Raw genomic sequence first — 27,057 nt, 5'->3', positions numbered from 1 at the left:
TTTGCAAATTGTTTCCTGGCTTTTTATTTCTGTACTGAGCTGAGGGAAAGAACCCAGGAAGCCTGCCCCGGCAACGGCCGTCCCCTCCATGACTGGTAACACCTCTGCCTCCGGTCCAGCTCTCTGCTAATGCTCCTGGGTTCCTGTCCCCCAAGTGGGAGACCCGGATGGAGATCCTGGCTTCAGCCCAGCTTAGCTGCAGCTACTGTGGCCTCCTGGAGAGTAAGCCAGCAGATAGAAGATCTCTCTCTCTCACTCTTTCAAACAAATAAGTAAATGCTTAGACATGCAGAGGCAAGCCCAAGGTGGGAATGAGCATGGGACACAGAGCCCTTTAAGCCCCACCCGTGGTGAAAGGGGCCGGCCAACGTGTTTCTTTACGCAGTCAGCTGGGCGTGGGCCGGGTGATCCCAACACGGGGCCAAATCCTCTAAGTCTTCATGCAAAGGATGGAGACTGCTATCCACAGGAGACCGCACTCCCCCGAAAGCCTAGGAAATCCCCTTTCCATTGAGCACCGGGCTGGTTTTGCGCAAAATCTTTTCGCTGCTAGAGACGAGGGCAGACGTGCGGCCATGCTCCAGGGGCAGGGCAGAGGAAGACGGGGTCTCCCTGAGCACGGGCACACACACTCGGGGCACTCAACATGAGAAGCAAACCAAGGCTGGCGGGCCAATGCAAGAGCGACAGCGAGAGGAACGGAGCAACTCCGGAGCGGGCTTCATCGCTCAGCAAACTCCACATGCGTTCCAGGATCCCTGCGTCTCCTTCCCTGCGTCTCAGCAGGGGCTCTAAGACCACAGCTGCCCGGGTCTACACTCACACCTCCCTGCCCTGGGTTCTACACTCACACCTCCCTGCCCTGGCTCTACACTCACACCTCCCTGCATTGGGTCTACACTCACACCTCCCTGCCCGGGCTCTACACTCACACCTCCCTGCCCTGGGTCTACACTCACACCTCCCTGCCCTGGGTCTACACTCACATCTCCCTGCCCGGGCTCTACACTCACATCTCCCTGCCCTGGGTCTACACTCACATCTCCCTGCCCTGGGTCTACACTCACACCTCCCTGCCCTGGCTCTACACTCACACCTCCCTGCCCTGGGTCTACACTCACACCTCCCTTCCCTGGGTCTACACTCACACCTCCCTTCCCTGGGTCTACACTCACACCTCCCTGCCCTGGGTCTACACTCACACCTCCCTGCCCTGGGTCTACACTCACACCTCCCTGCCCGGGTTCTACACTCACATCTCCCTGCCCTGGGTCTACACTCACATCTCCCTGCCCTGGCTCTACACTCACACCTCCCTGCCCTGGGTCTACACTCACACCTCCCTGCCCTGGGTCTACACTCACATCTCCCTGCCCTGGCTCTACACTCACACCTCCCTGCCCTGGGTCTACACTCACACCTCCCTGCCCGGGTTCTACACTCACACCTCCCTGCCCGGGTTCTACACTCACACCTCCCTGCCCGGGTTCTACACTCACACCTCCCTGCCCTAGGTCTACACTCACATCTCCCTGCCCCCCGGGTTCTACACTCACACCTCCCTGCCCTAGGTCTACACTCACATCTCCCTGCCCTAGGTCTACACTCACATCTCCCTGCCCCCCGGGTTCTACACTCACACCTCCCTGCCCGGGTTCTACACTCACACCTCCCTGCCCGGGTTCTACACTCACACCTCCCTGCCCGGGTTCTACCCTCACATCTCCCTGCCCCCCCAGGTTCTACACTCACATCTCCCTGCCCTGGGTCTACACTCACACCTCCCTGCCCTGGGTCTACACTCACACCTCCCTGCCCTGGGTTCTACACTCACACCTCCCTGCCCGGGTTCTACACTTACACCTCCCTGCCTCCCGGGTTCTACACTCACACCTCCCTGCCCTGGGTCTACACTCACATCTCCCTGCCCGGGCTCTACACTCACATCTCCCTGCCCTGGGTCTACACTCACATCTCCCTGCCCTGGGTCTACACTCACATCTCCCTGCCCTGGGTCTACACTCACATCTCCCTGCCCGGGTTCTACACTCACACCTCCCTGCCCAGGTTCTACACTCACATCTCCCTGCCCGGGTTCTACACTCACATCTCCCTGCCCCCCGGGTTCTACACTCACATCTCCCTGCCCCCCGGGTTCTACACTCACATCTCCCTGCCCCCCGGGTTCTACACTCACATCCCTTGCACGCATCTCCCCAGACCTCAGCTGCCCAGGTTCTACACTCACACCTCCCTTGCACACGTCTCAGCTGTTGTTTTTTCTTAAGGATGACAGTGCACGAAGGGAGGACGTCAAGGTCCCCAGGGGTCCGAGGGCAGGTCAGAGAAACGCACGTAGTTTTCCAAGTGAAGGAAGTGCAACCCAGATGCTCCTCCCAGAAGCTCCCACGGTCTCAGGGCACGTCTCTGAGTGAGGCAGGGAGGTCCTGGGGGCGGCCTCTTCCCGCACAGCATGGAGCAGGGTCCAGACCCTCCGGCAGTGGGCTGGCTGACGAGCAGCACTCCCTGGGGCCGTGTTGCCCTGGTGTAGGGACGCGTGTACTTGGTTGCTTTGGAAGCTACTCCACGCTGCCATGTGAATGTCCACACCATCCCTCCCTGAACACAGAGGCTGAAAATGGGCTAAGCCTCTGCCTGCAGTGCCCGCATCCCATGTGGGCACCAGTTCCAGTCCCAGCTGCTCCTCTTCCCATCCAGCTCCCTGCTGATGGCCTGGGAAAGCAGTAGAAGATAGCCCAAGTCCCTGGGTCCCTGCACCCACGTGGGAGACCTGGAAGAAACTCCTGGCTCCTGGCTTTGGATCGACTCAGCTCCACCTACTGCAGCCATTTGGGGAGTGGACCAGTGGACTGAAGGCATCTCTCTCTGTCTCTCTCTCTACCTCTGCCTCTCTGTAACTCTGCCTTTCAAATAAATAAATCTAAGAAAAAATGCAGTAGGAAATGCTGCCTTGTGAACCAGCTTAGGGACTCTGCTGGGGGCCACATGTCTATCCCGCTGCACCTTTGGGCCTGGGCAGGCCAGCACAGGCATGGGGGGCACCCACCAGGCCCACTGTGAGAGGGACCTGAGCCCAACACCCTGCACCACAACCCCCACTGGCTCCTGCTCTGACCAGTGGACCACAGGGTCCACTCCACAGGCTTTGGGTCTAAAAACTATGGGCTGGCTGACTGGCAACAACACTGTTGTTGTGTGATGCAACCCATCTCGCTGTCCACGTGTTGTTGTGTGATGCAACCCATCTCGCTGTCCACGTGTGCAGGGCTCTCCCACATTACATGGCAAGCAAGGATCCTCCCTCCCAGCTGCACCACTGCCTCCAGCCCGCTCCACCCACGGTGCCCTGATGGGCGCCAAGCCTGCTTCCTGGGGTGACAAACACGGGAGTGTGCCAGCCCCTCATCTGGCGAGCCAGTTCCTTAGGAGCCAAATCTACTCTTACAAGGCCAGATGGTGCGTCTGTCTGTCTGCCCAGCCATCCATCAGTCCACCCAGCCACATGTCCACCCACCCAGCTATCCATCAGTCCACCCACCCACCTGTCCACCCAGCCAGCCACCCACCCATCTATCCACCAGGCCACCCAATCTACTGGCTGTGTTTCTCTGGAAAACCCCGACCAACAGCAGCAGAGGGTGTGGACGGAGGAGGAGAAGCACTTGCTAAGCAGAAACAGGCCAGTCTTCTCGAGACCAAGAGAAAAAGGACTGGATTCAATCACGAACGGAGAGGGCCTGGATCCACCTGTGACCTCTGGGCTCTGCAGGGCGACATCACCATTCCGACTAGACAGCGTCTAGTCACCGAAATCAGGGCAGCCGCCAGCTCCGTCTGTGCACAGACATGCCCGAGAGGACCCCTGGTCAGAGAGCTGGAGTCACCCTGGAGAGGGGTGACGCGGCCGAGAGGACCCCTGGTCAGAGAGCTGGAGTCACCCTGGAGAGGAGGGGTGACGCGCCCGTCCGCAAGTGTGCACGGTGAGCGGGGCGGCCAGTGGCCCGGGGCTTACACTGCTTGGCTTTGTCCTGGTCCGAGTTGGCCTCGTCGATGGCTTGCTGTATCTCATCCAGCCACAGCACCTTGGAGACGCTCTCAGCATCCTGGGAACAAGGGCAGAGAACACATGGCACAACGGTGAGTGGTGGCGACACAGCAATGGCAGCTGCCGCTCTAGCTGTTGGCTCCCTCTTATCCCCGCACAGCTGAGCACGGCTGCCGCCTGCAGGAGCCAAGCCCCGGAACGACCACCTCACTCTCCAGGCCACCACAGACAGTCAGCCGCGCAGCAGCCCGGGCCTGTGACCGGGGCCCTGCCCATACCCTGGGAGAGGCTGACGGCCTCACGCCACACATAGCGCATCGCAGTGCACGCTGCTCGGCTTTCTCTCCCAGAGGTTCTGCGTGGCAGGAAGAAGGAAACACACACCCCCTTCAAGGGCCTGCAGGCCTCCAACGCTGTGCACAGGCCGACGCTAAAGCTGCAGCTCACGTGACTGCAGACTCCAAGTGCCAGAGAGCTACACCCCAGCCCCGGAACACGGCTGAACCCCAGCCCCGGAACACGGCTGCATCCCAGCCACAGAACACGGCTGAACCCCACCCCGGAACACGGCTGCACCCCAGCCCCGGAACACGGCTGCACCCCAGCCCCGGAACACAGCTGCACCCACACACTCAGCTCCTGACCCCACCCAGCCCCCAGAACGTGACTGCACCCATCAGCTCCCGAACACTGCCCCCCTCAGAACCAGATACTAGCTCTGGGGCTGTAGGGTTTTGTTATCACTCAGCCTCTCGTCCAAACACCACTGTCATCTCCAGCCACTCACATATTCCATCCCCCATTCTGTATCCGTGTTTCCCAGGGTGTCTGCCAATGTTCATCAGGGTGCCAAGGGATGTTTTATTTATTTAGTGAAACATTTATTTATTTAAAAATCAGAGTTACAGAAAGAGAGAGAGCAAGATCTTCCATATGTTTTTTCACCTTCCAAGTGGCTGTGATGGCCCTGGCTGGGCCACACCAAAGCCAGGAGCCGGGAGCTTCTTCCTGGTCTCCCACGTGGGTGCAGGGGCCCAAGCACTTAGGGCAGCTCTCACCTTTTCCCAGACACACTCTCAGGGAGATGGGTCAGAAGTGGAGTAGCTGGGAGTAGAACCAGTGCCCACATGAGACCATGGCTGCACCTGTTACGCCCCAGCACCGGCTCCATTAAGGAAAATTTTAAGTTTAACGGACATGTATCTAACACGGAGCAAAAACAAAGAGAAGCACAGGATGCTCTTCAAGACTCCGAGTGTGGCGAGGAGACAGGCGTGTCCTCTAACAATCGCCCTACGATGAGGTGGGTACCTCACCTGGGCCACAGGGGAGACTCCCGATTGGCCCGAGGGTCACACAGGGAGGTGGCCGCCACGGGGGAGGGGCTGCAGGCACAGGCAAGGGAAGTGGAAGCTCCACCCCCTTCTGCATGAGCAGAAACTAAGCGTTCCGGCGCAGTCTGCACTGCGTTCCAAGAATGGGAACAGCCGCCCCTGTGGGAGTGAGCGCTGTGCTCCAGACCCTGAGCCGAGACTGACGGACGGGACGGAGGGGACCGACTCCCGCGTCACAGTCATGGGGAACCCACTCCATCCCTCGGGGCTGAAGCAGGACAGGCCCAGAGGGGCAGGCTCGCCCCCACCTCACGGGGGAGGTGGACGTGGGGCCAGGGCAGGGAGCAGCATTCGCCAGCCCCCGGGCAGGCTCACCCCGCCTCCCTGGCTGGCTGAAGTGCTAACGGAGGCAGCGGGGGACGTGGTGCTTCTTCCACAACCATCTGGAGCTGCATCTGGGGGCCCCAGCTGTCAGCAAGGTTCTTGGTCCTCCCAGGAATGCACGGGGGAGGCTCCGACAGGAAGTGAGATGGGAGGCGAAGAGCGGGGAGGCAGAAGGGACCGGGACCCTGACCGGAAGCATCCTTTCTCCCCTCCCAAGCCCAGAGGGCGCAGAGGACGCGCCGCAGGCCTGGAGTCCGCCTCAGAGGTGACAGCACATCCGAGAAGCCAGCTAAAGAGAGGCTTCGCAAACCAAACGCCTGTGCGTGGGTGACTGCACTCACAGCACCCAGAATAACGGCTGCGAGATTTAAACACAAAACTCACAGATACCGCTCCTCACACGGGCTCAACCCAGACTGGGAAGGACTCCCCACCCGGGGCCGGCCACGCCTCCACCCCAGCCACACGGCACACGGCCAGGAGGAGCAGAGTGACCGACGGCAGCAGCCACCAGAACCAGGCTGGGTGCAGCTCGTGCCAGCACCTCCCGAACCACGGTGATTCCTATAAAAGGTTTCATTAAACAACGACTCTGTCCTTCAATGTTCTGCAACACAACGGTGTCCCAAGCAGTTTGTGTTACCATTTGTTATGTGGGTGGAGCCCTGAACACTGGCATTTTGCTTTCCAGAAAATGCAGGGTTGGGTCTGGCTGAAGCCAGAGCCTGCAACTCAATCGCTGTCGCCATGTGGGTGGCAGGGACCCACGTCCATCACGGCTGCCTCCCAGGGCGTGCAGTAGCAGGGAGCTGGAGTCGGGAGCCAGGAGCCGCACCCAGGTGTCCTGCAGGGGCAGCAGGTGCACAAGTACTTCAGCCATCACTGCTGCCCCCCAGAGATCTGGACTGGGAACGGAAGAGCCGGGACCTGGACTCTGCTCTGACGCGGAACAAGCGGCGTCTTGGACACTGTGCCAGGTTCCCGCCAGGGATTTACACTGGTTGTGGAAAGTTTGGAACACCGAGTACGGACCACATGTACTCTCTGAAAATTTAAAAACCCAAGCAGTACAGACATGTAGAAAGAACAAGAGGTCAAAGCCAAGTTCGCCTCCTGGAAACACTCTACGCACACGCCAGCCGCCCCACACGGATGTGCGCTCACTGCTGTGCAGCTGCAATGTTTTTGTGCCGGATTTGTTTTGTTGTTTGTTTTTTTGCTTAACAACAGCCGGGCCATTTTTGATCTTTTGTCACTGCCAACAGAGCTGCAATAAACATCTCCCCCACCCCTTAAAGTGCAATAATAAACATCCCTGGTCTGACAGGCGTGGGCTGCAGCCCACAGAGCAGCACCCCCCTTACCCTGAACTTCCACCCGTGTCCACGTCCCAGCCGGCCAGCCAACAGCTGGGCTCGACCCTGAGCTTCCACCCGTGTCCACGTCCCAGCCGGCCAGCCAACAGCTGGGCTCGCCAGAGCCTCTCCCAGCCAGGGGTGTCTCCTGTCTCAGATGAGGCATTCCTGGGTTCCAAAGACCACACAGAGGAGATCCTGCACCCGTGGATGTGGCAGCCACAGCGGCTGCGTCCCGGAGGTCTCGCTCCCACCGGCCACACCCTCGGCCAACAGGCTGGTGCCCTCCCAGGAGTGGCCGGGCTCTGAGGGATCCACCCATCATCAGTACAAGCTGCTCCCCTCCAGGACTCCGGCCAGGCCAGCCGCCTCTCAGGCCCAGCCCACAGCTGGGGCCACGACTCCCATCCGTGTCACACCAGCTCCCCTCACGAGTCTAGACCACGGCCGTCTCAGCCCTCTCGGAGTCGCCGTGGGCGCCTTATTTCTGCGGTACCTACACACTTCCCCCCGATGAGGACAGCCACGCCCCTGCCTCAGCAGGTCTGCAGGGACCTCGAGTGAGGACAGAGGTCACCCGAGGGCGCCATGTGGCCCTCTCACACCCTTCCTTCTTCCCTCCAAGGGGCTGCACGCTGCATGGTGTACACGGGATCCACCAGCACACACGCACACGCGCCACTGCGTGTGGGCACATGGCATCCGCCGCTGTGCACAGGCGTCCACTCAGACTGGACTGTGAGTGCTGCCCAGCCACAGCATCTGGTCAAAGAGCAGAAGCCACGGGCAGCCCGGGGCCGGCTTCCCCCTAACGGGTGGTGCAGGAAGGCAGCAGCCAGGGGCTCCGTTCTTTATCACGGGCGATGGCTGTGACGAGAAGCCCAGGAGAGTTCAGAGGAGTGGGAGAGACCCCGCCCCTACCACCCCCAAGCCTGCAAGCACTCAGGCAACCAACGTGGTGCGGCTTAGCCTAGGGAAACACGGCCAAGCTCACCCTGAGCTTCTGCGACTTGGCCTGGTAGAGGACATCCTGGTAGTGCTGGGCGTGGTCGGGGTCCACGTTTCTGATCTTCGCAGTCGGCAGCAGCAGGGCGTCCAGGGTCTTCAGAGGGTTCCCTGTGTCGATGGCCTCATTGATGTGCCCGACGGCCACGACCACTGCAGGAGGAGGGAGACGGGGTTATCACTGATGCCCCTGGTCTACACCCCTGCAGGAGGAGGGAGACGGGGTTATCACTGATGCCCCTGGTCTACACCCCTGCAGGAGGAAGGTGGGACGTCACCTCACCCACGCCCTCACTGATGTCCCCTAGTCTACACCCCTGCAGGAGGAGGGAGGTGGGTCATCACCTCACCCACACCCTCACTGATGTCCCCTAGTCTATACCCCTGCAGGAGCAGGATGTGGACATCACCTCACCCACGCCTCACTGATGCCCCCCAGTCTATACCCCTGCAGGAGCAGGATGTGGACATCACCTCACCCACGCCTCACTGATGCCCCCCAGTCTACACCCCTGCAGGAGGAGGAAGGTGGGTCATCACCTCACCCACGCCATCACTGATGCTCCCTAGTCTACACCCCTGCAGGAGGAAGGTGGGACGTCACCTCACCCACACCCTCACTGATGTCCCCTAGTCTACACCCCTGCAGGAGGAAGGTGGGACGTCACCTCACCCACGCCTCACTGATGCCCCCCAGTCTACACCCCTGCAGGAGGTGGAAGGTGGGGTGTTCCGATCGAGCATCTGATGCCTCCCACACCACGGACTGCAAGTGCTTAGTCAGGCACAGCAAGGTCGCGGGAGGCGGCACCCTCGCAGATGGCCCCTGCTGTCCTCTCTCCGCAGAGGAGATGGACTGGAAGGAGAACTCAGACCTCAGCTCCCAATAGATTCCAATCACAAATATGCCCCAATTACAACAGGAATTAACCCCCAAGAAAAGCGTCACAACGGAGGCACAAGACGGACGCCAGCAAGTACGAGACCCCACGGCCAAAGATGAAGACGAGCTGAGCAAACGCGGAGCAGGCAGCCTCCGGGGGGAGGAGGACACTGCGCCGCGGGGACCGTGCCTCGGCCTGGTCCCCAGTCAACGCAGTACCCACCCAAGTCCTGGACGCACAAGCTCAAGGTCCGAGGGAGATGCAGGAGACCAGGAACGGTCAGTGGCAGGGCAGGGGTCTTGGCCTCGTGGTTACGACGTCCACGACCCACACCGGAGGACCTGGCTGCCACGCCTCCTCTGGCTCCCACCCACAGCTTGCTGCCACTGCAGACGCTGGGCGGCAGCGGGGATGGCGCTAGTGACCGGGTTCTTGCCGCCCATGTGGGAGACGTGCATGAGTGTCCAGCTGCCAGCTGCAGCCGTGGCACAGCCTCAGCCATTGCAGCCATCTGGGGAGTGGGCTAGCAGATGGGAGCCCACCCCTCCACCTCTCTCAAATATGCAAATTAATATTATCCATAAAGGACCAAAGAAACCTTGACAAAAGGAAGAAAAGAGTGCGAAGGCGCTTCCCAGCTCCACCTTCAACGACGCAGAGTGAACTCCACTGCACAGGGAACTCTGAACAAGCACAGAACTTGGTTGCAAGGATGCTGGGGCCCGGAGCAGGAGCCCTCACGGTGTCCACACACACGGGGAGCTGGGGACCCCACCTCCACTTCTCCCATACGCAAAAGTGAACTCAGAACCCAGGCCCTAACGTAGAAGCTGAAACCACACACCCGCACGAGAACACCCAGGAGTAAATCCTCGGGGGCTGGGGCCAGCTAAGATGCCCGAAGCACAAGCCATGGACGACGTGAGAGAGATGAACGGGCTTTCTCCGAACGACAGCTGTTGGGCAGCCAGAGTCGCCACGACAGAGAGAGAACACAGCCGGGAGAGCGGGAGGAAGTGCGCGAGCGCTGCGGCTGACCGATGGCGGCATGCCGAGGGCACGGACAGCACCGAGCGCTCAGCCACGAGACACACGAGCTGCTCTCCACAGACGGGAGCGCGTGGAAAGACAACGCCATGGCACCACGAGACGCCACCGCACACTCCAGGATGTCCACAAAGATGCTGCTGAGCACACGTGGACCCCGCAGCTGCGGTCGCCACTGGAAGCGGCTGGCAGGTGCTCAGGACACAGCCCAGGGCGACCACAGGACCCAGCGAGTCCACTGCCGGCAGGAACCCACAGAGTAGAACGGCCCGAGCTGCCACCCTCTGAGGGTGACTGCGGACAGAAACGTGAGCCCCCAGCATGCAGCACGGGGCCTGGAGAGCACAGCACAGCGTGGCACGGCCTGCGTGAGAACAGACACGAGAGGCCCACGCATACAGCCAAAGGGAGGCTTTGCAGTGTGTGCCTGGATCGTTGTAAAACCACTCTGCCGGGGCCGGCGCTGTGCCATAGCAGGTAAAGCCACCACCTGCGGTGCTGGCATCCCATATGGATGCCGGTTTGAGTCCCAGCTGCTCCAATTCTGATCCAGCTCTCTGCTATGGCCTGGGAAAGCAGTCGAAGATGGCCCAAGTGCTTGGGCCCCTGACCCGCATGGGAGACCCGAAGAAGCTCCTGGCTCCTGGATCGGTACAGCTCTGGCCATTGTGGAGTGAACCAGCGGATGGAAGACCTCTCTCTCCCTCTCTCTCTGCCTCTGTGAAACTCTGCTTTTCAAACTCTTAAAATCAAAAAACAAAAACAGGGGCCGACACCATGGCTCACTTGGTTAATCCTCTGCCTGCGGCGCCAGCATCCCATATGGGCGCCGGTTCTAGTCCCAGTTGCTCCTCTTCCAGTCCAGCTCTCTGCTGTGGCCTGGGAAGGCAGCAGAGGATGGCCCAACTGCTTGGGCCCCTGCACCCACATGGGAGACCAGGAGGAAGCACCTGGCTCCTGGCTTCGGATCGGTGCAACGCCGGCCGTGGCAGCCATTTGGAGGGTGAACCAACAGAAGGAAGACCTTTCTCTCTGTCTCTCTCTCTCACTGTCTATAACTCTGTCAAATAATAATAATAATAATAAAAAAAACCACTATACCAGGGAACTGCTTAAATATAAGGAAGACGGAATTTAAAAATGTTCGTTTTGGTTAAAAAAATCTGAAACCCATGCAGGTTTTTCCTAACGGGCATTTTCCAGGGTGTTCTGAGGGGCATGCATAGCGAGGGGCACACTTCTGCGTGCGAGCGGCACAGCACGACCTCACGTAGGCAGCGGTGCTGCCCAGGTGCAGGAGCGGGAGGGCTAGTACCGAGAGGTTCGTAGATGCGCATGGCACTCTGGACGCTGCTCTACTTCAGCCCTCTGCACAGGATGCCAGAGCTGGTGGCGCGCAGTCAAGCAGTTCCCTAGAACGTGAACAGACGGGGTCAGGGTCGCGGTCCGCGCTCTGCGCTCTCCTAGAGGCAGCCCCCAGCCGGGCCCCGCGGGCGGTGCAGAGCAACCGACCATGAGCACCCGGCAGTGCAGCCTTGTTTCATTTTAAGTAATTACAGGTAGACAATCAGGGTGGCTGGCAGGTGTAGCAGCCTCCATGTGTGTTCCAGAAAACTTTTAAGGTTCAAATAGGGATGATGAACTGGACACACTGGGTTAGTAAAACAGCCTTGTGGGCCCTGACTAGGGAAGAAGCGAAGTTTCTGGTGTAATTTAGGCCTCACAGGAGGATCTCGGCTGTGAACGACAGAAGCTGGGCAACGTCAGCAGCCTGGGTTCACCCAGCGGCCACTTCCCGCCACCACCTCGCCACCTGTCACCTCGTCACACAGGTGATGAGAACGTGGGTACAAAGTGCACACTCACGTGTGGATGAACAGGAACGGGTGGAGAACTAAGCATTGATAAGCAACGGGCTTGGATATCAAATACTCTCCAGGTCAAACTTATCACTCTTCATTTTGCCAGTTATTTTTCATCAAAAACGATCACAAGTCAGTTTACAGACGTGATGTGCCATGAGACAGAATGGACACTTCTAATTTTTAAAAAGTATCCGTGTCCTGATCGTCAAGTTGAGGTAGACCATTCGGCTAAATACTCCCTGGAGAGACGACCCTTGCTAGGAATGCAAAGGTTCAGCCGTCAGAGCCAACGGCCGGCCACTTTAGTGCTGGCACGTCTGACGTGCAGGCTGGGGGAGTTCCCTGCTCGGGGTGAGCTCTGCCGCGTCCAAGGACCCTCCGATCGAGGCACCTCACGCCCCTGGGTGTCCGTGAGCGAGCACAGGTACCAGGCTGCACGCTGCGTCAGCCCAGGGTCGGCTGTCCTAAGTCCCGTTAAGCACCCCCCAGCCCCCCAGGGTCTGAGGGAGAGAACGTACACACATCCCGGGGCCGACCACCTGGCAATGAGCGTGTGTCAGCTGGCTGGACTGGGCCCCAGCTCGGGTGGGCAGTGTGCTTCTAGGAACACCCGCTGCTGAGGTCACAGTAAATGACCTCACAGCAGCTCAGAGGCCTGCCGGGTGCCTGCTGGGCACCTGCTCTCATGCTCCTGCCCGCACAGGCAGAGGGACACGGCTGAGCGGCCACTTCTCCAAGTCACTGTGACTGCCACACCCAGGCCCTGGCAAGAGCAGCGTCCCTGGAGCTCAAGGGATGGAGACGTCGGGGGGATGCCTGCCCGGGTGGAGGAGCAGAGGCCACAGGGAGACTAACTGGGGCGTGACAGTCTCCGGGCTCCCACTCCTGCACGCTGCGTCTCTGCTGTGAATTCTCTCACGCCGAGACAAGAACTTGGGATAAACCCCGCGGGGGCTCCTCCTCCGTCTGGCAGGGGTCACGCTCCTCCCAGTCACCAGACTGTGTGACTCCTGCCCGCTCTCTCAGAGCAACCGTGTACATCTTCATTAATTGTTCATTATTGATTGATTTAGGCAGTGCACACACAGAGATTTCATTCGTTGGTCCACTCACCAAACGCCTGCAACAGCCCCTGCGTGGATGGAGGCTGGGAGCCAGGAACTCCACGTGAGTCTTCCACAGGGGTGGCAGGGACCCAACCACGTGACCCATCACCAGTGCCTCCCACGGTGTGCGTGAGCAGGAAGCTGGACTCGGGAGCTGGAGCCAGGACTCGAACTCAGGCCTCTCATATGGAGGCAGTGTCTTTATCAGTAGCTTAACCACTAGGTCGGGTGTCCACCCTTGTGTGTTTTGTTTTTTTTTTTTAAATTCTTGCTTTTTAAGCAACTGTCTGTATCAGATGATACCAAACTCAATACTTCAAGAGCTTTCAACAAAAATCTTTCATTTTGACAACAGGAACAAGATCAACACCAAACACAGACAGATGAAATACTCTCGTGTGAGCTTCCCGAACTCTCACGAGGAGAGCTCAGTGTGCAATGAGCCCTGTGGCTACGGCGAATGCCCCGCCTGCCCAAAGGCGCCGGAGAATCGTGGCGGTGGCCGTGACACTGGCCCTGGAGCGCTCACGGTGGCACGGCCGCCGACACAGAAAGGCCAGAGCAGTCAAAGGTGTTTTGTCTAAAAATGCCTGCCAAAGACCACCGTCTCCCAGCTGTGGGACTGCTGCGTGTTCCTTCCTCCCTGGGAGCGCACGGGCTCCGTGTGGCGGCCAGGGAAAGCAGTGGTCCTGCTCTCAGCAGCGTCTGGGGAAGGGCCGCCCTCAGGGTGGGAGCAGCAGAGAGCCCCCTGTGGACAGACCACAGGGCTGGGGCCAGATTCCTCGCCCTGCCCTCCCCAGGACAGACACGGGCACTGCCAGCCACCACAGGGGTGGGGCCAGAAGACAGCAGGGGCCAGGTTCTTTGTTCTGCCCTTCCGAGGACAGAAGCCCCGAGAGGAAGCCCCAGCGGCTGGGTGCACTGCCCTCACACCCGAGCCCCCCAGGCTTGCCAGGGGGAGGAGGGGTGGGGGGCAGGACGCCCACACAGAGCTCTGCCCACTCGCCTTCCTGGGTGACGGTGAACGTCTGCCTCGCTGTTGACTGACATCTGGCGGGAACCCTAGGCTCCCAGGCCAGCAGAGAGCGGAGGAGGGGGCTTGAGCAAGCTGCCTGCTGTCGGCTTCCAGCTGCTTCACTGAGCGGAAGTGCAGGCAGCTTGGGGCACTGGGACAGGACGCGGCCAGAGAGGGATGGGAAGACGTGTCCAGGGAGTGGGGTGGCCACGCAGCATGGCGGACCCCTGGATCCTGCTTTGCGGTGGGAGCCCACTGAGACGGCGCTCAAAAACCGGCAAACAGAGCTAACAGGAAACAGCAGAGAAGAAGAAAACTATGCAAGTGGAATGAATCCGCCAGCTCACGGGTCTCGTCTCCAGCATGACCCCTGTGTCCCCAGTTAGAGGGCAGTTAGGAGACCAGGGCACCAGGACAGAGCTGGGGGAGCTACAGGGAGAGGTGCCTGCCTGCCTGCCCACAGTGAGCTCAGGGCAGAGGGGAGAGAGCCGGGCTGGTGGAAGGGAGGTCACAGAGCAGGGATGGGGCCCCCGCGGCTCCGCTCGGAGCCTGGGGCCGGGAGACGGCCCGCTGGTGGTTCTCACCAGGCACAGACAGCAGACGGCGGGATGCAGACAGTCACCAAGTGTCCCCACGGCTCCCACCCGCAGTCCACTGTGACAGGCTGGGCAGGTGACAGAAGGCAGAACCAGGACCGGGGCAGCGCGTCCACGCTGCAGCCTCCTGGAGCACTCAAGGCAGACCTCCACGGTCGGTGACCACAAGGCAACAGTCACCCCGAGTGCCGACGCCCTCGCTCCCGGGGCAGGAAACTGCCCAAAGAAGAGCGCAAAGTACAACTGAGCGCCCATGCAGGGGTCATGTGCAGCACGGGAGGGAAGCCTCAGGACTTCCAGGACCCCCGTGTGCACCCTGCAGTGTGCCTGAGGCCCTGGCACAGAAGCAGGCACAGAAGCTATGCAGAAGGTCACCCTGAGGCTCGGGGCCCGAGCTGACAGCTGCAGCCCCAGCTCGCGGACGAAGCTCCCCCGGACGCCGGAGCAGAGAGCTGCAGCCCCAGCACGTGGACGAAGCTCCCCCGGACGCCGGAGCAGAGGGCTGCAGCCCCGGCTCGCAGACAAAGCTCCCCCGGACGCCGGAGCAGAGAGCTGCAGCCCCGGCACACGGACGAAGCTCCCCCGGACGCCGGAGCAGAGAGCTGCAGCCCCGGCTCGCGGACGAAGCTCCCCCGGACGCCGGAGCAGCAGGGCTGCACTCACGAGCTTCCTCTTCTTGGATCTGGACGTTGACCATGTCGATGCAGTTCTGGATTTCATTCCAGCTCAGGCTCTCCTGCCCTTGGGCCGCGGCTTCCAGCTTCACCGACAGCAGCTCGCTCGCGTACCTGCCGGAGGGAAAGCGACGAGGGCGCACGTCAGGGACGCTCCGCCGAGGTGGGGACGCGGTCCCGAGCCAGCCCGGAGCTCACGGGAAGGCTTGTGTTACATCCCGAGACACCTGCTGAACGAGAGCACCTGAGCTTCCCGCCTGGCCTGGGCGAGGCTGGGCTCTGCCTGTCCCCGCACTTCCCTCCCCGCAGTGGCCAGGACACAGCTCAGCTCCTGCAGCCCTCGGCCCTTCCACCATCAGGGTCTCTGATGGAGTTTCTTCACCCTCCCAGAATGCGAGTGTCGAGAGGTGTCCCCCAGCGCAGCCCTGAAGCAGCTGGGCGACAGGAGCCTGCCCCGGGGACGCCATGCTGGGACCCTGAGGATCAGTCCCTGACCACCTGTGAGGAGCCAGGAGTGAGGACAGCCTGGGGCTCCGCCCACCTGCCACCTGCCCCTCCAGGCCTGTCTCCTGTGTCCCCACTGCGGGACATCACCCCTGACCCCAACCCTCGACCCTCCTCCCTGCACACAGCCCTATGGAAAACAGCCTTTGGTCAAACCGTAGCTATTTTTTTTTCTTGTCTGGAGAAATTTTAGGGAAAACTCTATCCATCTTGAATACTACTAAAAATCTTTCGTTTCTTAAAAGCCAATTTTACTGCTTCAGAATGACAAGGACAACTTTAGACAAAAGTAGAGAAGCCCAGGTGTTCCGCTTGCTGTCCCACCTGTCCCCCAGGGAGCAAGGAGCAGGCCTCTAGGTACACACGGGCCTGTTCTGGGGCCAGCCACAGCCACCCACAGAGCCGGGGTGGGTGGGGACAGGGCGTCCGAAACACCTGAACCAGACGTCACCCAGACGCTGGAATATTTGCGTGCCCGTTACAGGTTAAGTTCCCTTCAGCTAGAAATCTGAACCCACGAACTCCCTGGGCATCGTGTGCCCGTTCACAACACTGTGCTCTCAGAGCAGAGACGGCCTGTGATGCCAGATGAGTCTGCAACCGCGTCCTGGCTGTGACCAAGCTGCTCACAGTCCTGTGTGCCGGCAGGGGTGCTGCCACGCCTCCTGGGGTGCAGCGTGGGAGAAAACCCCTGCTCCATGCAGCAGTGGTGCTGGTGGCTCCCCGTCCCCCCACTGCAGGCCTGGAGCTGGCCACGGGCACGCTGAGAGTCAGCTCAGAAAACCTGACTGTGCCGCTAACAGCTGACGGCCAACACTCATCAGTCACAGCGGGTGTGGAGACAGGCAATGGCCAGCGTCCCTTCCAGAATGACCGTTCCACTGGGTCTCGCGGGCTTTTCATGTGCTCAGTGTCTAGGTGACGGCCGGGCAGGGCGAGGACAGGAAGCTGCAGGCGGAGCACAGGCCCACAGCTGCCCACAGCTGCCCCTGCTGTCTCAGGATGACAACCAGGGGCAGAGACGTGGTAGGAGGGGCAGGCTCCTGACCTCTGCTGTGCACCTACCCGTGACCCCTGCCCAGCTGCGGACTTGGCAAGTCCAGGGTCAGGGACGAGCAGTGCTCTGGTGTGCAGACCTCACCCCGGGGGTTACCGGCGTCCAGCGGGGGTCACCGGCGTCCAGTGGTGCTCGCTGTCTCACCAGCCTCTCCCTTGGCTCCTAATTCTGACGGGTCCACCCTCTGCCTGCGTCTGCTGCAGCGACTCACAATCGCACACACTGCCTCGGGCGCATCTCAGGAACTGGGACACAGGCACCACGTGGCCTCCGCCCCCACTGGGTTCAGGAGCCTGGCGTGGCTGCAGGAGTGCAGGCTGTGGCACAGCCATCCTATCGTGGGGTCTGTAGCTTACAGACCACCACTCGGCAGAGAAACTGAAGAACTGACCCGAGGACTGGAGCAGCCCGAGGGAGGCGCTCTGAGCAGCACCCTTATGGGCAGCAGCTCACGCCACCCTGGGTCCCTGTCACAGGGCCAGCGTTTCGGGGGCCTCTGTCCGACAGGGAGGCGTGCGAGAGACACGAGGCGGGCAGGTGGTGCCCTGTGTGGGGAGGCCTGCGGCTGCCGGGCACCGGGGGTGGCTGCCCTTACCGCTGCACGTGCGCCTCGTCCAGGTTGTTGAAGCCTGCGGCAGGGTTCCTCAGCTGGCTCTGCACCGACTCAAGGTCGTGGCTCCCCAGGGCCTGGTTCAGCAGAGCCACGGCTGACAGCATCTCCACCGCGATCGACAGCTCCTCGTGGGCCAGGTGGTTCTGCAGGACACACGTGGCACGTGAGCGCCAGTCACACCTCTCACGTGGGGGCAGAGATCTTTAGAGAGTTCTTTACTGCTTTATTTGAAAGGCAGAGCTTCAAAGAGGGAGAAACAGGGATCTTTCATCGGCTGCTTCCCTCCCCAGACGTCCACAACAGCCATGGCTCGGCCTGGCTGAAGCCGAGAGCCAGGAGCTCCACCTGGGTCCCCGACGTGGGGGCAGGACCCCAGCACGTGGGCCATCTCCCACTGCTTTTCCAGGTGCATTAGCAGGGAGTGGATCAGAAGCAGAGCAGCCGAGAATTGAACCGGTGTGCAAATGGGATGCTTGCCACACGAGCAGCGGCCAAACCCACTGCGCCACAGCGTCAGCCCAGAAGGTCAAAGATTTTCCAAAGTCAGGCCGAAAGGAGTTCCTGGCCATCAGATTCCAGGTCCTTAAAGAACAGGCGAGGGCTCCTGGGTCTCAGGCAGGGGCCCACTTTGGGGCCCATGTTCATCAGGGCCAGCAGCTGAGCCTCCCCGACACCTGTATCTCCCACGCGACCCCCTCCTGGCTGCACTGGCTGCCGTGGGCAGAGCCATCCCCCGGACTCACTCCAAGGACGAGGCCAGGTCATCCCTGCTGACCGCGAGGGGCGAGCGTGAAGCAAGGGCAAAGGACAGGACAGAATGTCGTCTAAAAGTCTCTGCCCAGACACAGGTCAGGCTCCCGGAGCCGAGGACACTGACCCAACTGCCGGAGCTTGCACTCGCCTTCTCCCAAGTCATCAGCGAGTCCAGTTCTGAGAACGCCCGAGGCAGGCCCGAGGCAGGCCCGTCAGCCCCCCGGGGGTACATGGGACCCGAGACAGGGCTGACCCTGGAGGCGCAGGCCCCCTCCCCGGGCCCCCGCCTCAGCTTCACCAGCTGACAGCAGGTGAAGAGAGAGGAGAGAGAGAGGGAGAAGAAGAGAGGGAGAGGGGGAGAGGAGAGGGAGAGGCAGAGGGGGAGAGGAGGAGGGGGAGAGGGAGAGGGAGGGGGAGAGAGGGGGAGGGAGAGGAGAGAAGGTGAAGGGAAGAGAGAGAAAGGGAGAGGGGGAGAGGGAGGAAGAGGGGGAGGGGGAAGGGAGAGGGAGAAGAAGAGGAGAGGAGAGACAGAAGGAGATGGAGAGGCGGAGAGGGAGGGGGGAGGGAGGGGGAGAAAGGAGGAGGGGAGGGGGAGAGGGAGAGGCAGAGGAGAGGGGGAGAGGGAGGGGGAGGGAGAGGAGAGAAGGTGAAGGGAAGAGAGAGAAAGGGAGAGGGGAGGGGGAGGAGGTGAAGGGGGAGGGGGAGGGGGAAAGGGAGAGGGAGAAGAAGAGGAGAGAGACAGAAGGAGAGGGAGAGGGAGAGCGGGAGGGGGAGGGGAGAGTGGAGGAGGAGAGGTAGTGGAGAAGAGGTAGACAGGGAAAGAGGGAGAGGGAGACGAGGGCGGAAGAAGGAGAGAGGGGAGAAAGGGGTGGGGGTAAGGAGAGGGAGTGTGTACTGCCCTGTGTGTCCTGAGAGTGAACATGTGTGTCTGCTCTGTGAGCTGTGTGTCCTGAGAGTGAACATGTGTGTGTGCTGTGAGCACTGTGTCCTGAGAGTGAACATGTATTCTGTGAGCTGTGTGTCCTGAGTGTGAACATGTGTATGCTGTGTCCTAAGTGTGCACATGTGTGTGTGCTGTGAGCTATGTCCTGAGTGTGAACATGTGTGTGTGCTGTGAGCACTGTGTTCTGAGTGTGAATATCCTTGTGTCTGTGCTGTAAGCAGTATGTCCTGAGTGTGAACATGTATGTGTGCTATGAGCTGTGTCCTCAGTGTGCACATGTGTGTGTGTGCTATGAGCTGTGTCCTCAGTGTGCACATGTGTGTGCTGTGAGCTGTATGCCCTGAGTGTGAACATGTGTGTGTGCTGTGAGCTGTATGCCCTGAGTGTGAACATGTGTGTGTTGTAAGCTGTGTCCTGAGTATGAACATGTATGTTGTGAGCTCTGTGTGTCCTAAGTGTGAACATGTGTGTTGTGAGCTCTGTGTGTCCTGAGTGTGAACATGTGTGTTGTGAGCTCTGTGTCCTGAGTGTGAACATGTATGTTGTGAGCTCTGTGTGTCCTAAGTGTGAACATGTGTGTTGTGAGCTCTGTGTGTCCTGAGTGTGAACATGTGTGTTGTGAGCTCTGTGTGTCCTGAGTGTGCACATGTGTGTGTGCTATGAGAATTGCTCTGAGTGTGACCATCCCTGTGTCTGTGCTGTGAGCTGTGTGTTTGTGCTCTGTGATCTGTCTCCTCCTGTCCATGGCCTGGCTCCTCTTTGGTGGACGAGTGCTGGCTCTGACTTCTAACACTTAAGTCATCCGTTGTGTTTCCTGAGAACTGTCATTTTTATGTTTGACATTCAAGTCTGACAGATGGTATGTGTGGTGAGTCACTATTTGTGAGATAATGACTACAGCTTGAGAGAATTTCATTCATTAAACGATTCTTTGCCCACCTCTCTGAACACTAGCCTTCTCACATTCTTGGTTGCCCAGCCAGACTATTCACTCGGTGTGCCTGCTTCGCTGACATCAGTACTGGCAGCCTTGCTCTTGCCCTGTCCTTACATGAATGCCACTGTTTGATATTACTAGCATATCAAGGAATGTAATTCTACAAAGCCCACAGCTATGAGCTAATGCTGTTGGTTGCAGACTTCTAGAAACGCAGATTTACATTTTATTTTTTAAATGTCAAAACATCACATATTTAAAAAAATACTTCAGGGGCTGGCATTGTGGCATTGCAGGTACAGGCACCGCCCATAATGTGGCCATCCCATGTGGGCACTGGTTCAAGTCCCAGCTGCTGCACTTCTGATCCAGCTCCCTGCTAATGTGCCTGGAAAAGCAGCAGAGGATGGCCCAAGTGCTTGGGTCCCTGCACCCACTGGGAGACCCGGATGAAGCTCCTGACATTGGCTGGGCCTAGCCATGACCACTGTGGCCATCCAAGGAGTGAACCAGCGGATGGAAGACCTCTCTCTCTCTCATTCTCTCTCCCTGTAACTCTTTCAAATAAATTGATAAACACATTCATTAAAAATTTTTAAAATACCTCAGTATTTAAAAGATTATCCAAAACTCTTCAAAGTCACACAGAGACTAGGAACAACCCCAGTCCCGTCTCCTGATGCTGTTCTCCACGTCTCTGTGTAGACAGCAGCGGGGGTGCAGGATGGGTGGACCAGGGAGGCTGGGAGTGGCACCAGCTCAAGACTCTACAAGGCCACTTCCTGTCCTAAATGCCTCCATACAGCTGGGACATGACCTGACACCGCTACAGCCGGGGTCACCTGACTGCTCCTGGGGGTGACCCTCTGACACCCGGGGTCACCTGACTTACCCTGGGCTCTGCTCCTGGGGGTGACCCTCTGACACCCGGGGTCACCTGACTGCTCCTGGAGTGACCCTCTGACACCCGGGGTCACCTGACTGCTCCTGGCGTGACCCTCTGATACCCAGGGTCACCTGACTGCTCCTGGGGTGACCCTCTGACACCCGGAGTCACCTGACTGCTCCTGGGGTGACCCTCTGACACCTGGAGTCACCTGACTTACCCTGGACTCTGCTCCTGGGGGTGATTTCTCTGACACCCGGGGTCACCTGACTGCTCCTGGCGTGACCCTCTGATACCCAGGGTCACCTGACTGCTCCTGGGGGTGACCCTCTGACACCGGCGTCACCTGACTTACCCTGGGCTCTGCTCCTGGGGGTGACCCTCTGACACCGGCGTCACCTGACTTACCCTGGGCTCTGCTCCTGGGGTGACCCTCTGACACCCAGGGTCACCTGACTGCTCCTGGAGTGACCCGCTGACACCCGGGGTCACCTGACTTACCGTGTCACTCTGTTTCTGCAGGGTGAAGAGTTCGCTTTGATACAGAGCAGCAGCAAAGGAGTAAACAGTGGGCAGCTGGGCCTCCGGTCTCATGAGGGCGAGCAGCGTGACCTCGGGGTCTCCCTCCCGAATGGCAGCATTGATGCGGTCCACCGCGGCCAGCCCTGCGGGGGTTCACAACCCGTCACAATGTCGGCTCTTCCCACCGCTGCCCAACCCGACGCACCTACTCATCGGGGACTGCAGGACCTCTGCAAAGCAGGGACGCCAGCTCAGAGATCCCAGCCGTGTCCACCGGGCAGCTGTCTGCACGCGGACCCAGCTGAGGGAGCACGCTCCAAGCCCATCTCTGTGCAGTGCGGCTTCCCCACAAAGCCCACCTCTCAGGACCAGCCCTGGCCGCACCTCTTCCCTGCAGGCTGCACACAGCCCCGCCCTGGGGACGGATCCTGCAGTCGCTCACAGCTGGGTCCGGCCCGCAGGGCGCTGTGAACCTCGCACACACCAGCAGCCTTGCCTCCTGACCCTTCCAGGAGCCGGCACCACTCACAGTGAACCCACGGCTCGCTCCCGGACACCCTGCTGCGCTGTTCCCAAGCTGGGGCTCTCTACCAGGCGAGCATCCACGTACGAGACCCGACATTCCGGGACCAAGCTGAGGCGCCCGGAACCAGCACGTTCTGCATTTCCAGGGCACACAGACGGCGTTTCTGACCCAGCGGGACAGCGAGTGATGAGTGCTGCCACCAGGCCAGAGCAAAGCAGGTGGAGCCCCACAAGGGGTGCACGTGGGCTGGTGGCCCCACAAAGGGTGCACGTGGGCTGGTGCTGGGGCACGGCAGGTGAATCCACCACACGGAATGTCTACACCCATATGGCACACCTGGCATCGAGTCCCACCTCTGCTGCCGACCCAGCTCCCCGCTAATGCACCTGGGAAGTCAGCATGGGACCACTGTCAGCCACGTAGGAGACCCCAGTGGAGTTCCTGGCTCCTGACTTTGGCCTGGCCCAGCTCTGGCTATTGTGGTCATTTGGGGAGTGAGCCAGCGGACGGAAGACCTCTCTGTTTCTCTGTAGCTCTGCTTTGCACGTCTGTGACAGGTACAGCAGCCCCTGGACTGTGGAAGTCACGCAAACCCTGGATTCCTACAGCGCTTCTGTGCTGGGCTGCTTGTCGGCCACCATGGTCCTCGTCCTTTGTGACAAGATGATGAGGGACCTAAACGTACTCACAGGGGTGTCCTTCAGCCAGGACTCAGAGATGTCACTACGAAACAGGAGACACTTAGGGCGACGGAATCCTTCAAGCCTGAAAACAGCCACTAGGGGACCGGGGGCCTAAGCACTCCTTCCACACTTAGCAGTGACATCACACAGGAAGGTCAAGGCTGGCCGCGTGCCTGTCATCCTGCTCCGGGTGCCCAAGGCCTAGCAGCCGCCACCCACAGGGCTCTCGGGAGCACCCTGCGTTCCCTGGTTCCTGCACGGCACGGCATGGACTGGGCGATGGGATGCGAATGACATCCAGGACATCACATCCGAGACCCCTACAGAAAGCACGCCTTGCAGCCATGAGGTGAGCTGCCCGTGAGCACGCTGCGTCTAACAGGATCTGCAGCCCCGCTCTTAGCAAAACGCACTGTGCGATGAGTGGGACGTGGGGGACCTGACACTTCACGACTGCACGTCGGAGCTGACGCCCCCGACAACAGGTCCTCCTGCCCTGCCAGCGCAGGGGTGCCCCCAATGACAGGTCCACCTGCCCTGCCAGCGCGGGGGGGGCGCCCCCGACGACAGGTCCTCCTGCACTGCCAGCGTGGGGAAGCCCCCGACAACAGGTCCACCTGCCCTGCCAGCGCGGGGGGTGCCCCGGCACGTGCACCCAAGAACCTGCTGGCCGGGGAGAGTCTCATCAGTCACTACTCTGCCGGATTTTCACGCATTAAACTGTCTCACTTTCATGACGTGAGTAAAATACGCCCCCCAGCGTTTTTTCACGACCACCCTTCAGTTCAGCTGGAGCCCACGTTTCAGACGGGGAGAGATGGAAGGCGTGAGGCACAGTTAGAGCCAGCACACACGGCAACACACTGCAGCGCCTCCAGCCGCTTCTGCCGTCAGTGCAATCCTCGCAATGCCTGCCGCTTAGAAATGGGGGACGGGGGTGGGAAGTGTAGCCTCCACGGCACCCCCTTGTGATCAGGAAACCGTGACAATGAACAAGGAGTTAAAGCATCCCCTAGGCCCCAACATGAAAAAGAGGACTTGTTCCAGTGGTGTGGCCAGCAACATCTCACAAAACAGAGCGGCAAACGCCGTGGCACCGCTGCCTCCCAAGCTTCTGCAGCCCCGATGTTTCCGGGGAGACTAACGCGCTCCTGGGACCCAGCACGAGGACATCTCGGCCCCGACACACAGCAGAAAGAACTGAGGATGTAGCAAGAAGAACAGAACATGAGCCTGCACCTCTACCCAGTCCCCGTAAGCTCTCTGCAGCGTGGTGGGGCACGAGCCACAGCCTCCCCCACGCGGCCACAGCAACCTGCTCTGGGCTTCTGAACACGGGGGACCCCCCCCCAGCAACGTGGAGCACGTGTCTGAGGAACACCCACCGGCGTGCATCCCTGGGGGGCGCTGAGCACAACCAGGGACACGCAGACTCGTCGGAAGGGGAACCAGGTCTGGGGCAGGCTGCCCGGTGGACACGCCCAGCTTACCCAGGGCAGAGGGGTCACCTGCTTTGCCAAGTGCACACAACAGTCTCCATAGGTTCTGATACCCACGGGGTATTTACACCCATCAAGGAGGGAGAGAAAGCTCAGACAGAAATCTAGGAGAAGTTCATTTTCATAGAAGATTGTGAAGACTAACAGAAGTACCAATGTATCTAACTTCCCGTGTGCTTGTTATAACCCCAATATCCACAGAGACAACAGAACACCACTGCATACCAGGGCCTGGACCCCAATATCACAGTGAGAACAGGGCTCCACCGCATACCAGGGCCTGGACCCCAATATCACAGTGAGAACAGAGCTCCACCGCACACCAGGGCCTGGACCCCAATATCACAGTGAGAACAGAGCTCCACCATGCATCAGGGCCTGAACCCCAATATTCACTAACAGAGCTCTACCGCATACCAGGGCCTGGAACCCCAATATTCACTGACAACAGAGCTCCACCGCATACCAGGGCCTGGAACCCCAATACTCACAGTGAGAACAGAGCTCCACCGCATACCAGGGCCTGAACCCCAATATTCACTGACAACAGAGCTCCACCATGTATCAGGGCCTGGAACCCCAATACTCACAGTGAGAACAGAGCTCCACCGCATACCAGGGCCTGAACCCCAATATTCACTGACAACAGAGCTCCACCATGTATCAGGGCCTGGAACCCCAATACTCACAGTGAGAACAGAGCTCCACCGCATACCAGGGCCTGGAGCCCCAGGATTCACCACTACAGCAGAGCCCCACACAGAGCCAGGGCACCTACTGCAGTGTTGAAGTTGTGACCCTTCATTGACCTCTCTTTCCTTAGTCCAGTAAAGGACACACGGAGACGTGACATGCAGCGTGCCTGTGACGACACAGCAAGGGGGAGTCAGTCACTGCGGGGTCGTGGCGTGGCCTGGGCGCGGGCTCAGCACACAGCTCAGGGGCAGGCGGGCGTCTGGACAGACGCTTCCCTCTCTAAGGTGGTCTTCCACGAATGCGCGGCCTGAGTTCTGCTGGGCAGCCTGCGTCAGGACGCCGTCTCCCTCCACGAGCGGTACTCACTGTTGACTGTGTTGACGTGCCCCTGGATCTCCGCTTGGGTCAGCAGTTCCTCATACGCGTCTCTCTCCTCTTCTGCAACACGGCTGTTCTGCAGAACGAAATCTTCACTGACTCCTGAGATCAGTAAAGCGCGTCTGAAGCTCAGTCAATGCAAACTCCAACAGTGACAGGAGCTGGCGCACAGGCACCTGAGCCGCGCCTGCGGTGTGCGGGGAACCCAGGTACAGGTGCCTGCGAGGCTGCACAGGGGAGCGATGGGCCTGCTGGCTTCCCAACCTGGAAGGCATGGGCTGACGTGGGGCAGCCGGGTGGCAAGTTGAGTTTTCTTTTTTTTCATTTTATTTTTTACAGGCAGAGTAGACAGTGAGAGACAGAGAGAAAGGTCTTCCTTTGCCGTTGGTTCACCCCCCAATAGCCGCCGCGGGCAGCGCATCACGCTGATCCGAAGCCAGGAGCCAGGTGCTTCTCCTGGTCTCCCATGGGGTGCAGGGCCCAAGCACTTGGGCCATCCTCCACTGCCCTCCCTGGCCACAGCAGAGAGCTGGCCTGGAAGAGGGGCAACCGGGGCAGAATCTGGCGCCCCGACCAGGACTAGAACCCGGTGTGCCGGCACCGCAAGGCGGAGGATTAGCCTAGTGAGCCGCGGCGCCGGCCAGCAAGTTGAGGTTTAAACACTGTGATGTGGCCCTGCCTCTCCCTCTCTGCCCGACACGCCCCCCTTCCCAGGATGCACCTGTCTCAGCCAAGACCCCGTCTTGTCAGTTGAAGGGCCACCTCCTACCTCTCGAACAGGGCTGAAAGCGGGGTGGGGGTGGGGGAGGGCTCTTTTCACCACAAGCCACGCGCAGAGGCGTGCCCCCTTGATGGGCAGCCGGGCGGCCCACTCGCCATGCGTGTTCCCTCTGTCACGTGGCCCACACTCCTGTGTGAACGTGTGCTTATTCTCCACTGCTAACGTAATCCTGTTACTACGTGACACACTGCTGGCCTCTGCCGAGAACTTCAATCTCTGTGAGACAGCAGCTGGCTTGCCAAGGAGGCCGTTCTCTCTCTCAGCCAGGCTGTGCCACCTGGCGCTGTCCAAGCCTCATACATCGAAGCAGCTGGACACTGGCCATGTAATTTGATTTGGTGTGATAAAATCAAGAATGCAAGCAATGAAAATCCACAGCGACACTGAACAGATTCTATAGGATTAGAAAAAGACCATCCATAAGGGACGGCAATTGAGAAAGGCCTGGAGGAAGGCTGAGGCCAGGTGAGGGAACAGATGGACACACAGGGCTTGGTCACACGGGGAAGGCTGGCATGCCAGGCGATGACGCAGCCTGGCTGGCCGGGGCTTGCCAGAGAGATGGGGAGCCCCTGGGGGCCTGGAGGCCTTCACAGGCCGCGTTCAGGACCTGCTCGATCCAGCAGGCTCCAGAGAGTCCAGGACGTATCTAGTGGGCTGGGGTCGGAGCCGTAAAGGCTAATTCTGCCCCATGAGCCTCCAGGAGGGGCCAGCTCAGAGGACAGCAGGGCAGAGAGAGGTGTGAGGGAGGGGCTAGAAAAGCCCTCTGGGGAGGTCAGGAGAGAGATCAGAAGGGGGCAGTGGGCTCCCACCTGGCTGGAGAAGGTGGCAGTGCCCAGCCAGAGTGAGCCCAGAACCTTCAGAGCATTCGTGCTCATCCCAAGGCAGGGGCGGGCAGAGGCGGGCAGGGGATGGCAGGGGCAGCAGGCAAGGGGGCAGGCGCTCTCC

At 60.0% G+C, this 27,057-nt stretch overlaps 1 protein-coding gene across 3 annotated transcripts in view; it reads right to left on the bottom strand.

Moving 5' to 3' along the window:
• The window catches only part of IQGAP2 (IQ motif containing GTPase activating protein 2), a 196,178-nt gene that overhangs the window by 76,778 nt on the left and 92,343 nt on the right, over positions 1-27,057 (bottom strand). For all 3 annotated transcript variants that reach the window (XM_070056267.1, NM_001082161.1, XM_070056266.1), the window contains 6 exon segments: positions 25,317-25,404; positions 21,526-21,689; positions 17,488-17,648; positions 15,321-15,445; positions 8,134-8,297; positions 4,034-4,124 (listed from right to left, as the gene is read on the bottom strand). In XM_070056267.1, the coding sequence (XP_069912368.1) occupies positions 4,034-4,124; positions 8,134-8,297; positions 15,321-15,445; positions 17,488-17,648; positions 21,526-21,689; positions 25,317-25,404 (793 nt within the window).

Source organism: Oryctolagus cuniculus, chromosome 14 (genome assembly GCF_964237555.1).
Source record: "Oryctolagus cuniculus chromosome 14, mOryCun1.1, whole genome shotgun sequence".
NCBI lineage: Eukaryota > Metazoa > Chordata > Mammalia > Lagomorpha > Leporidae > Oryctolagus > Oryctolagus cuniculus.
This window is presented reverse-complemented; position numbering and strand designations above follow the sequence as displayed.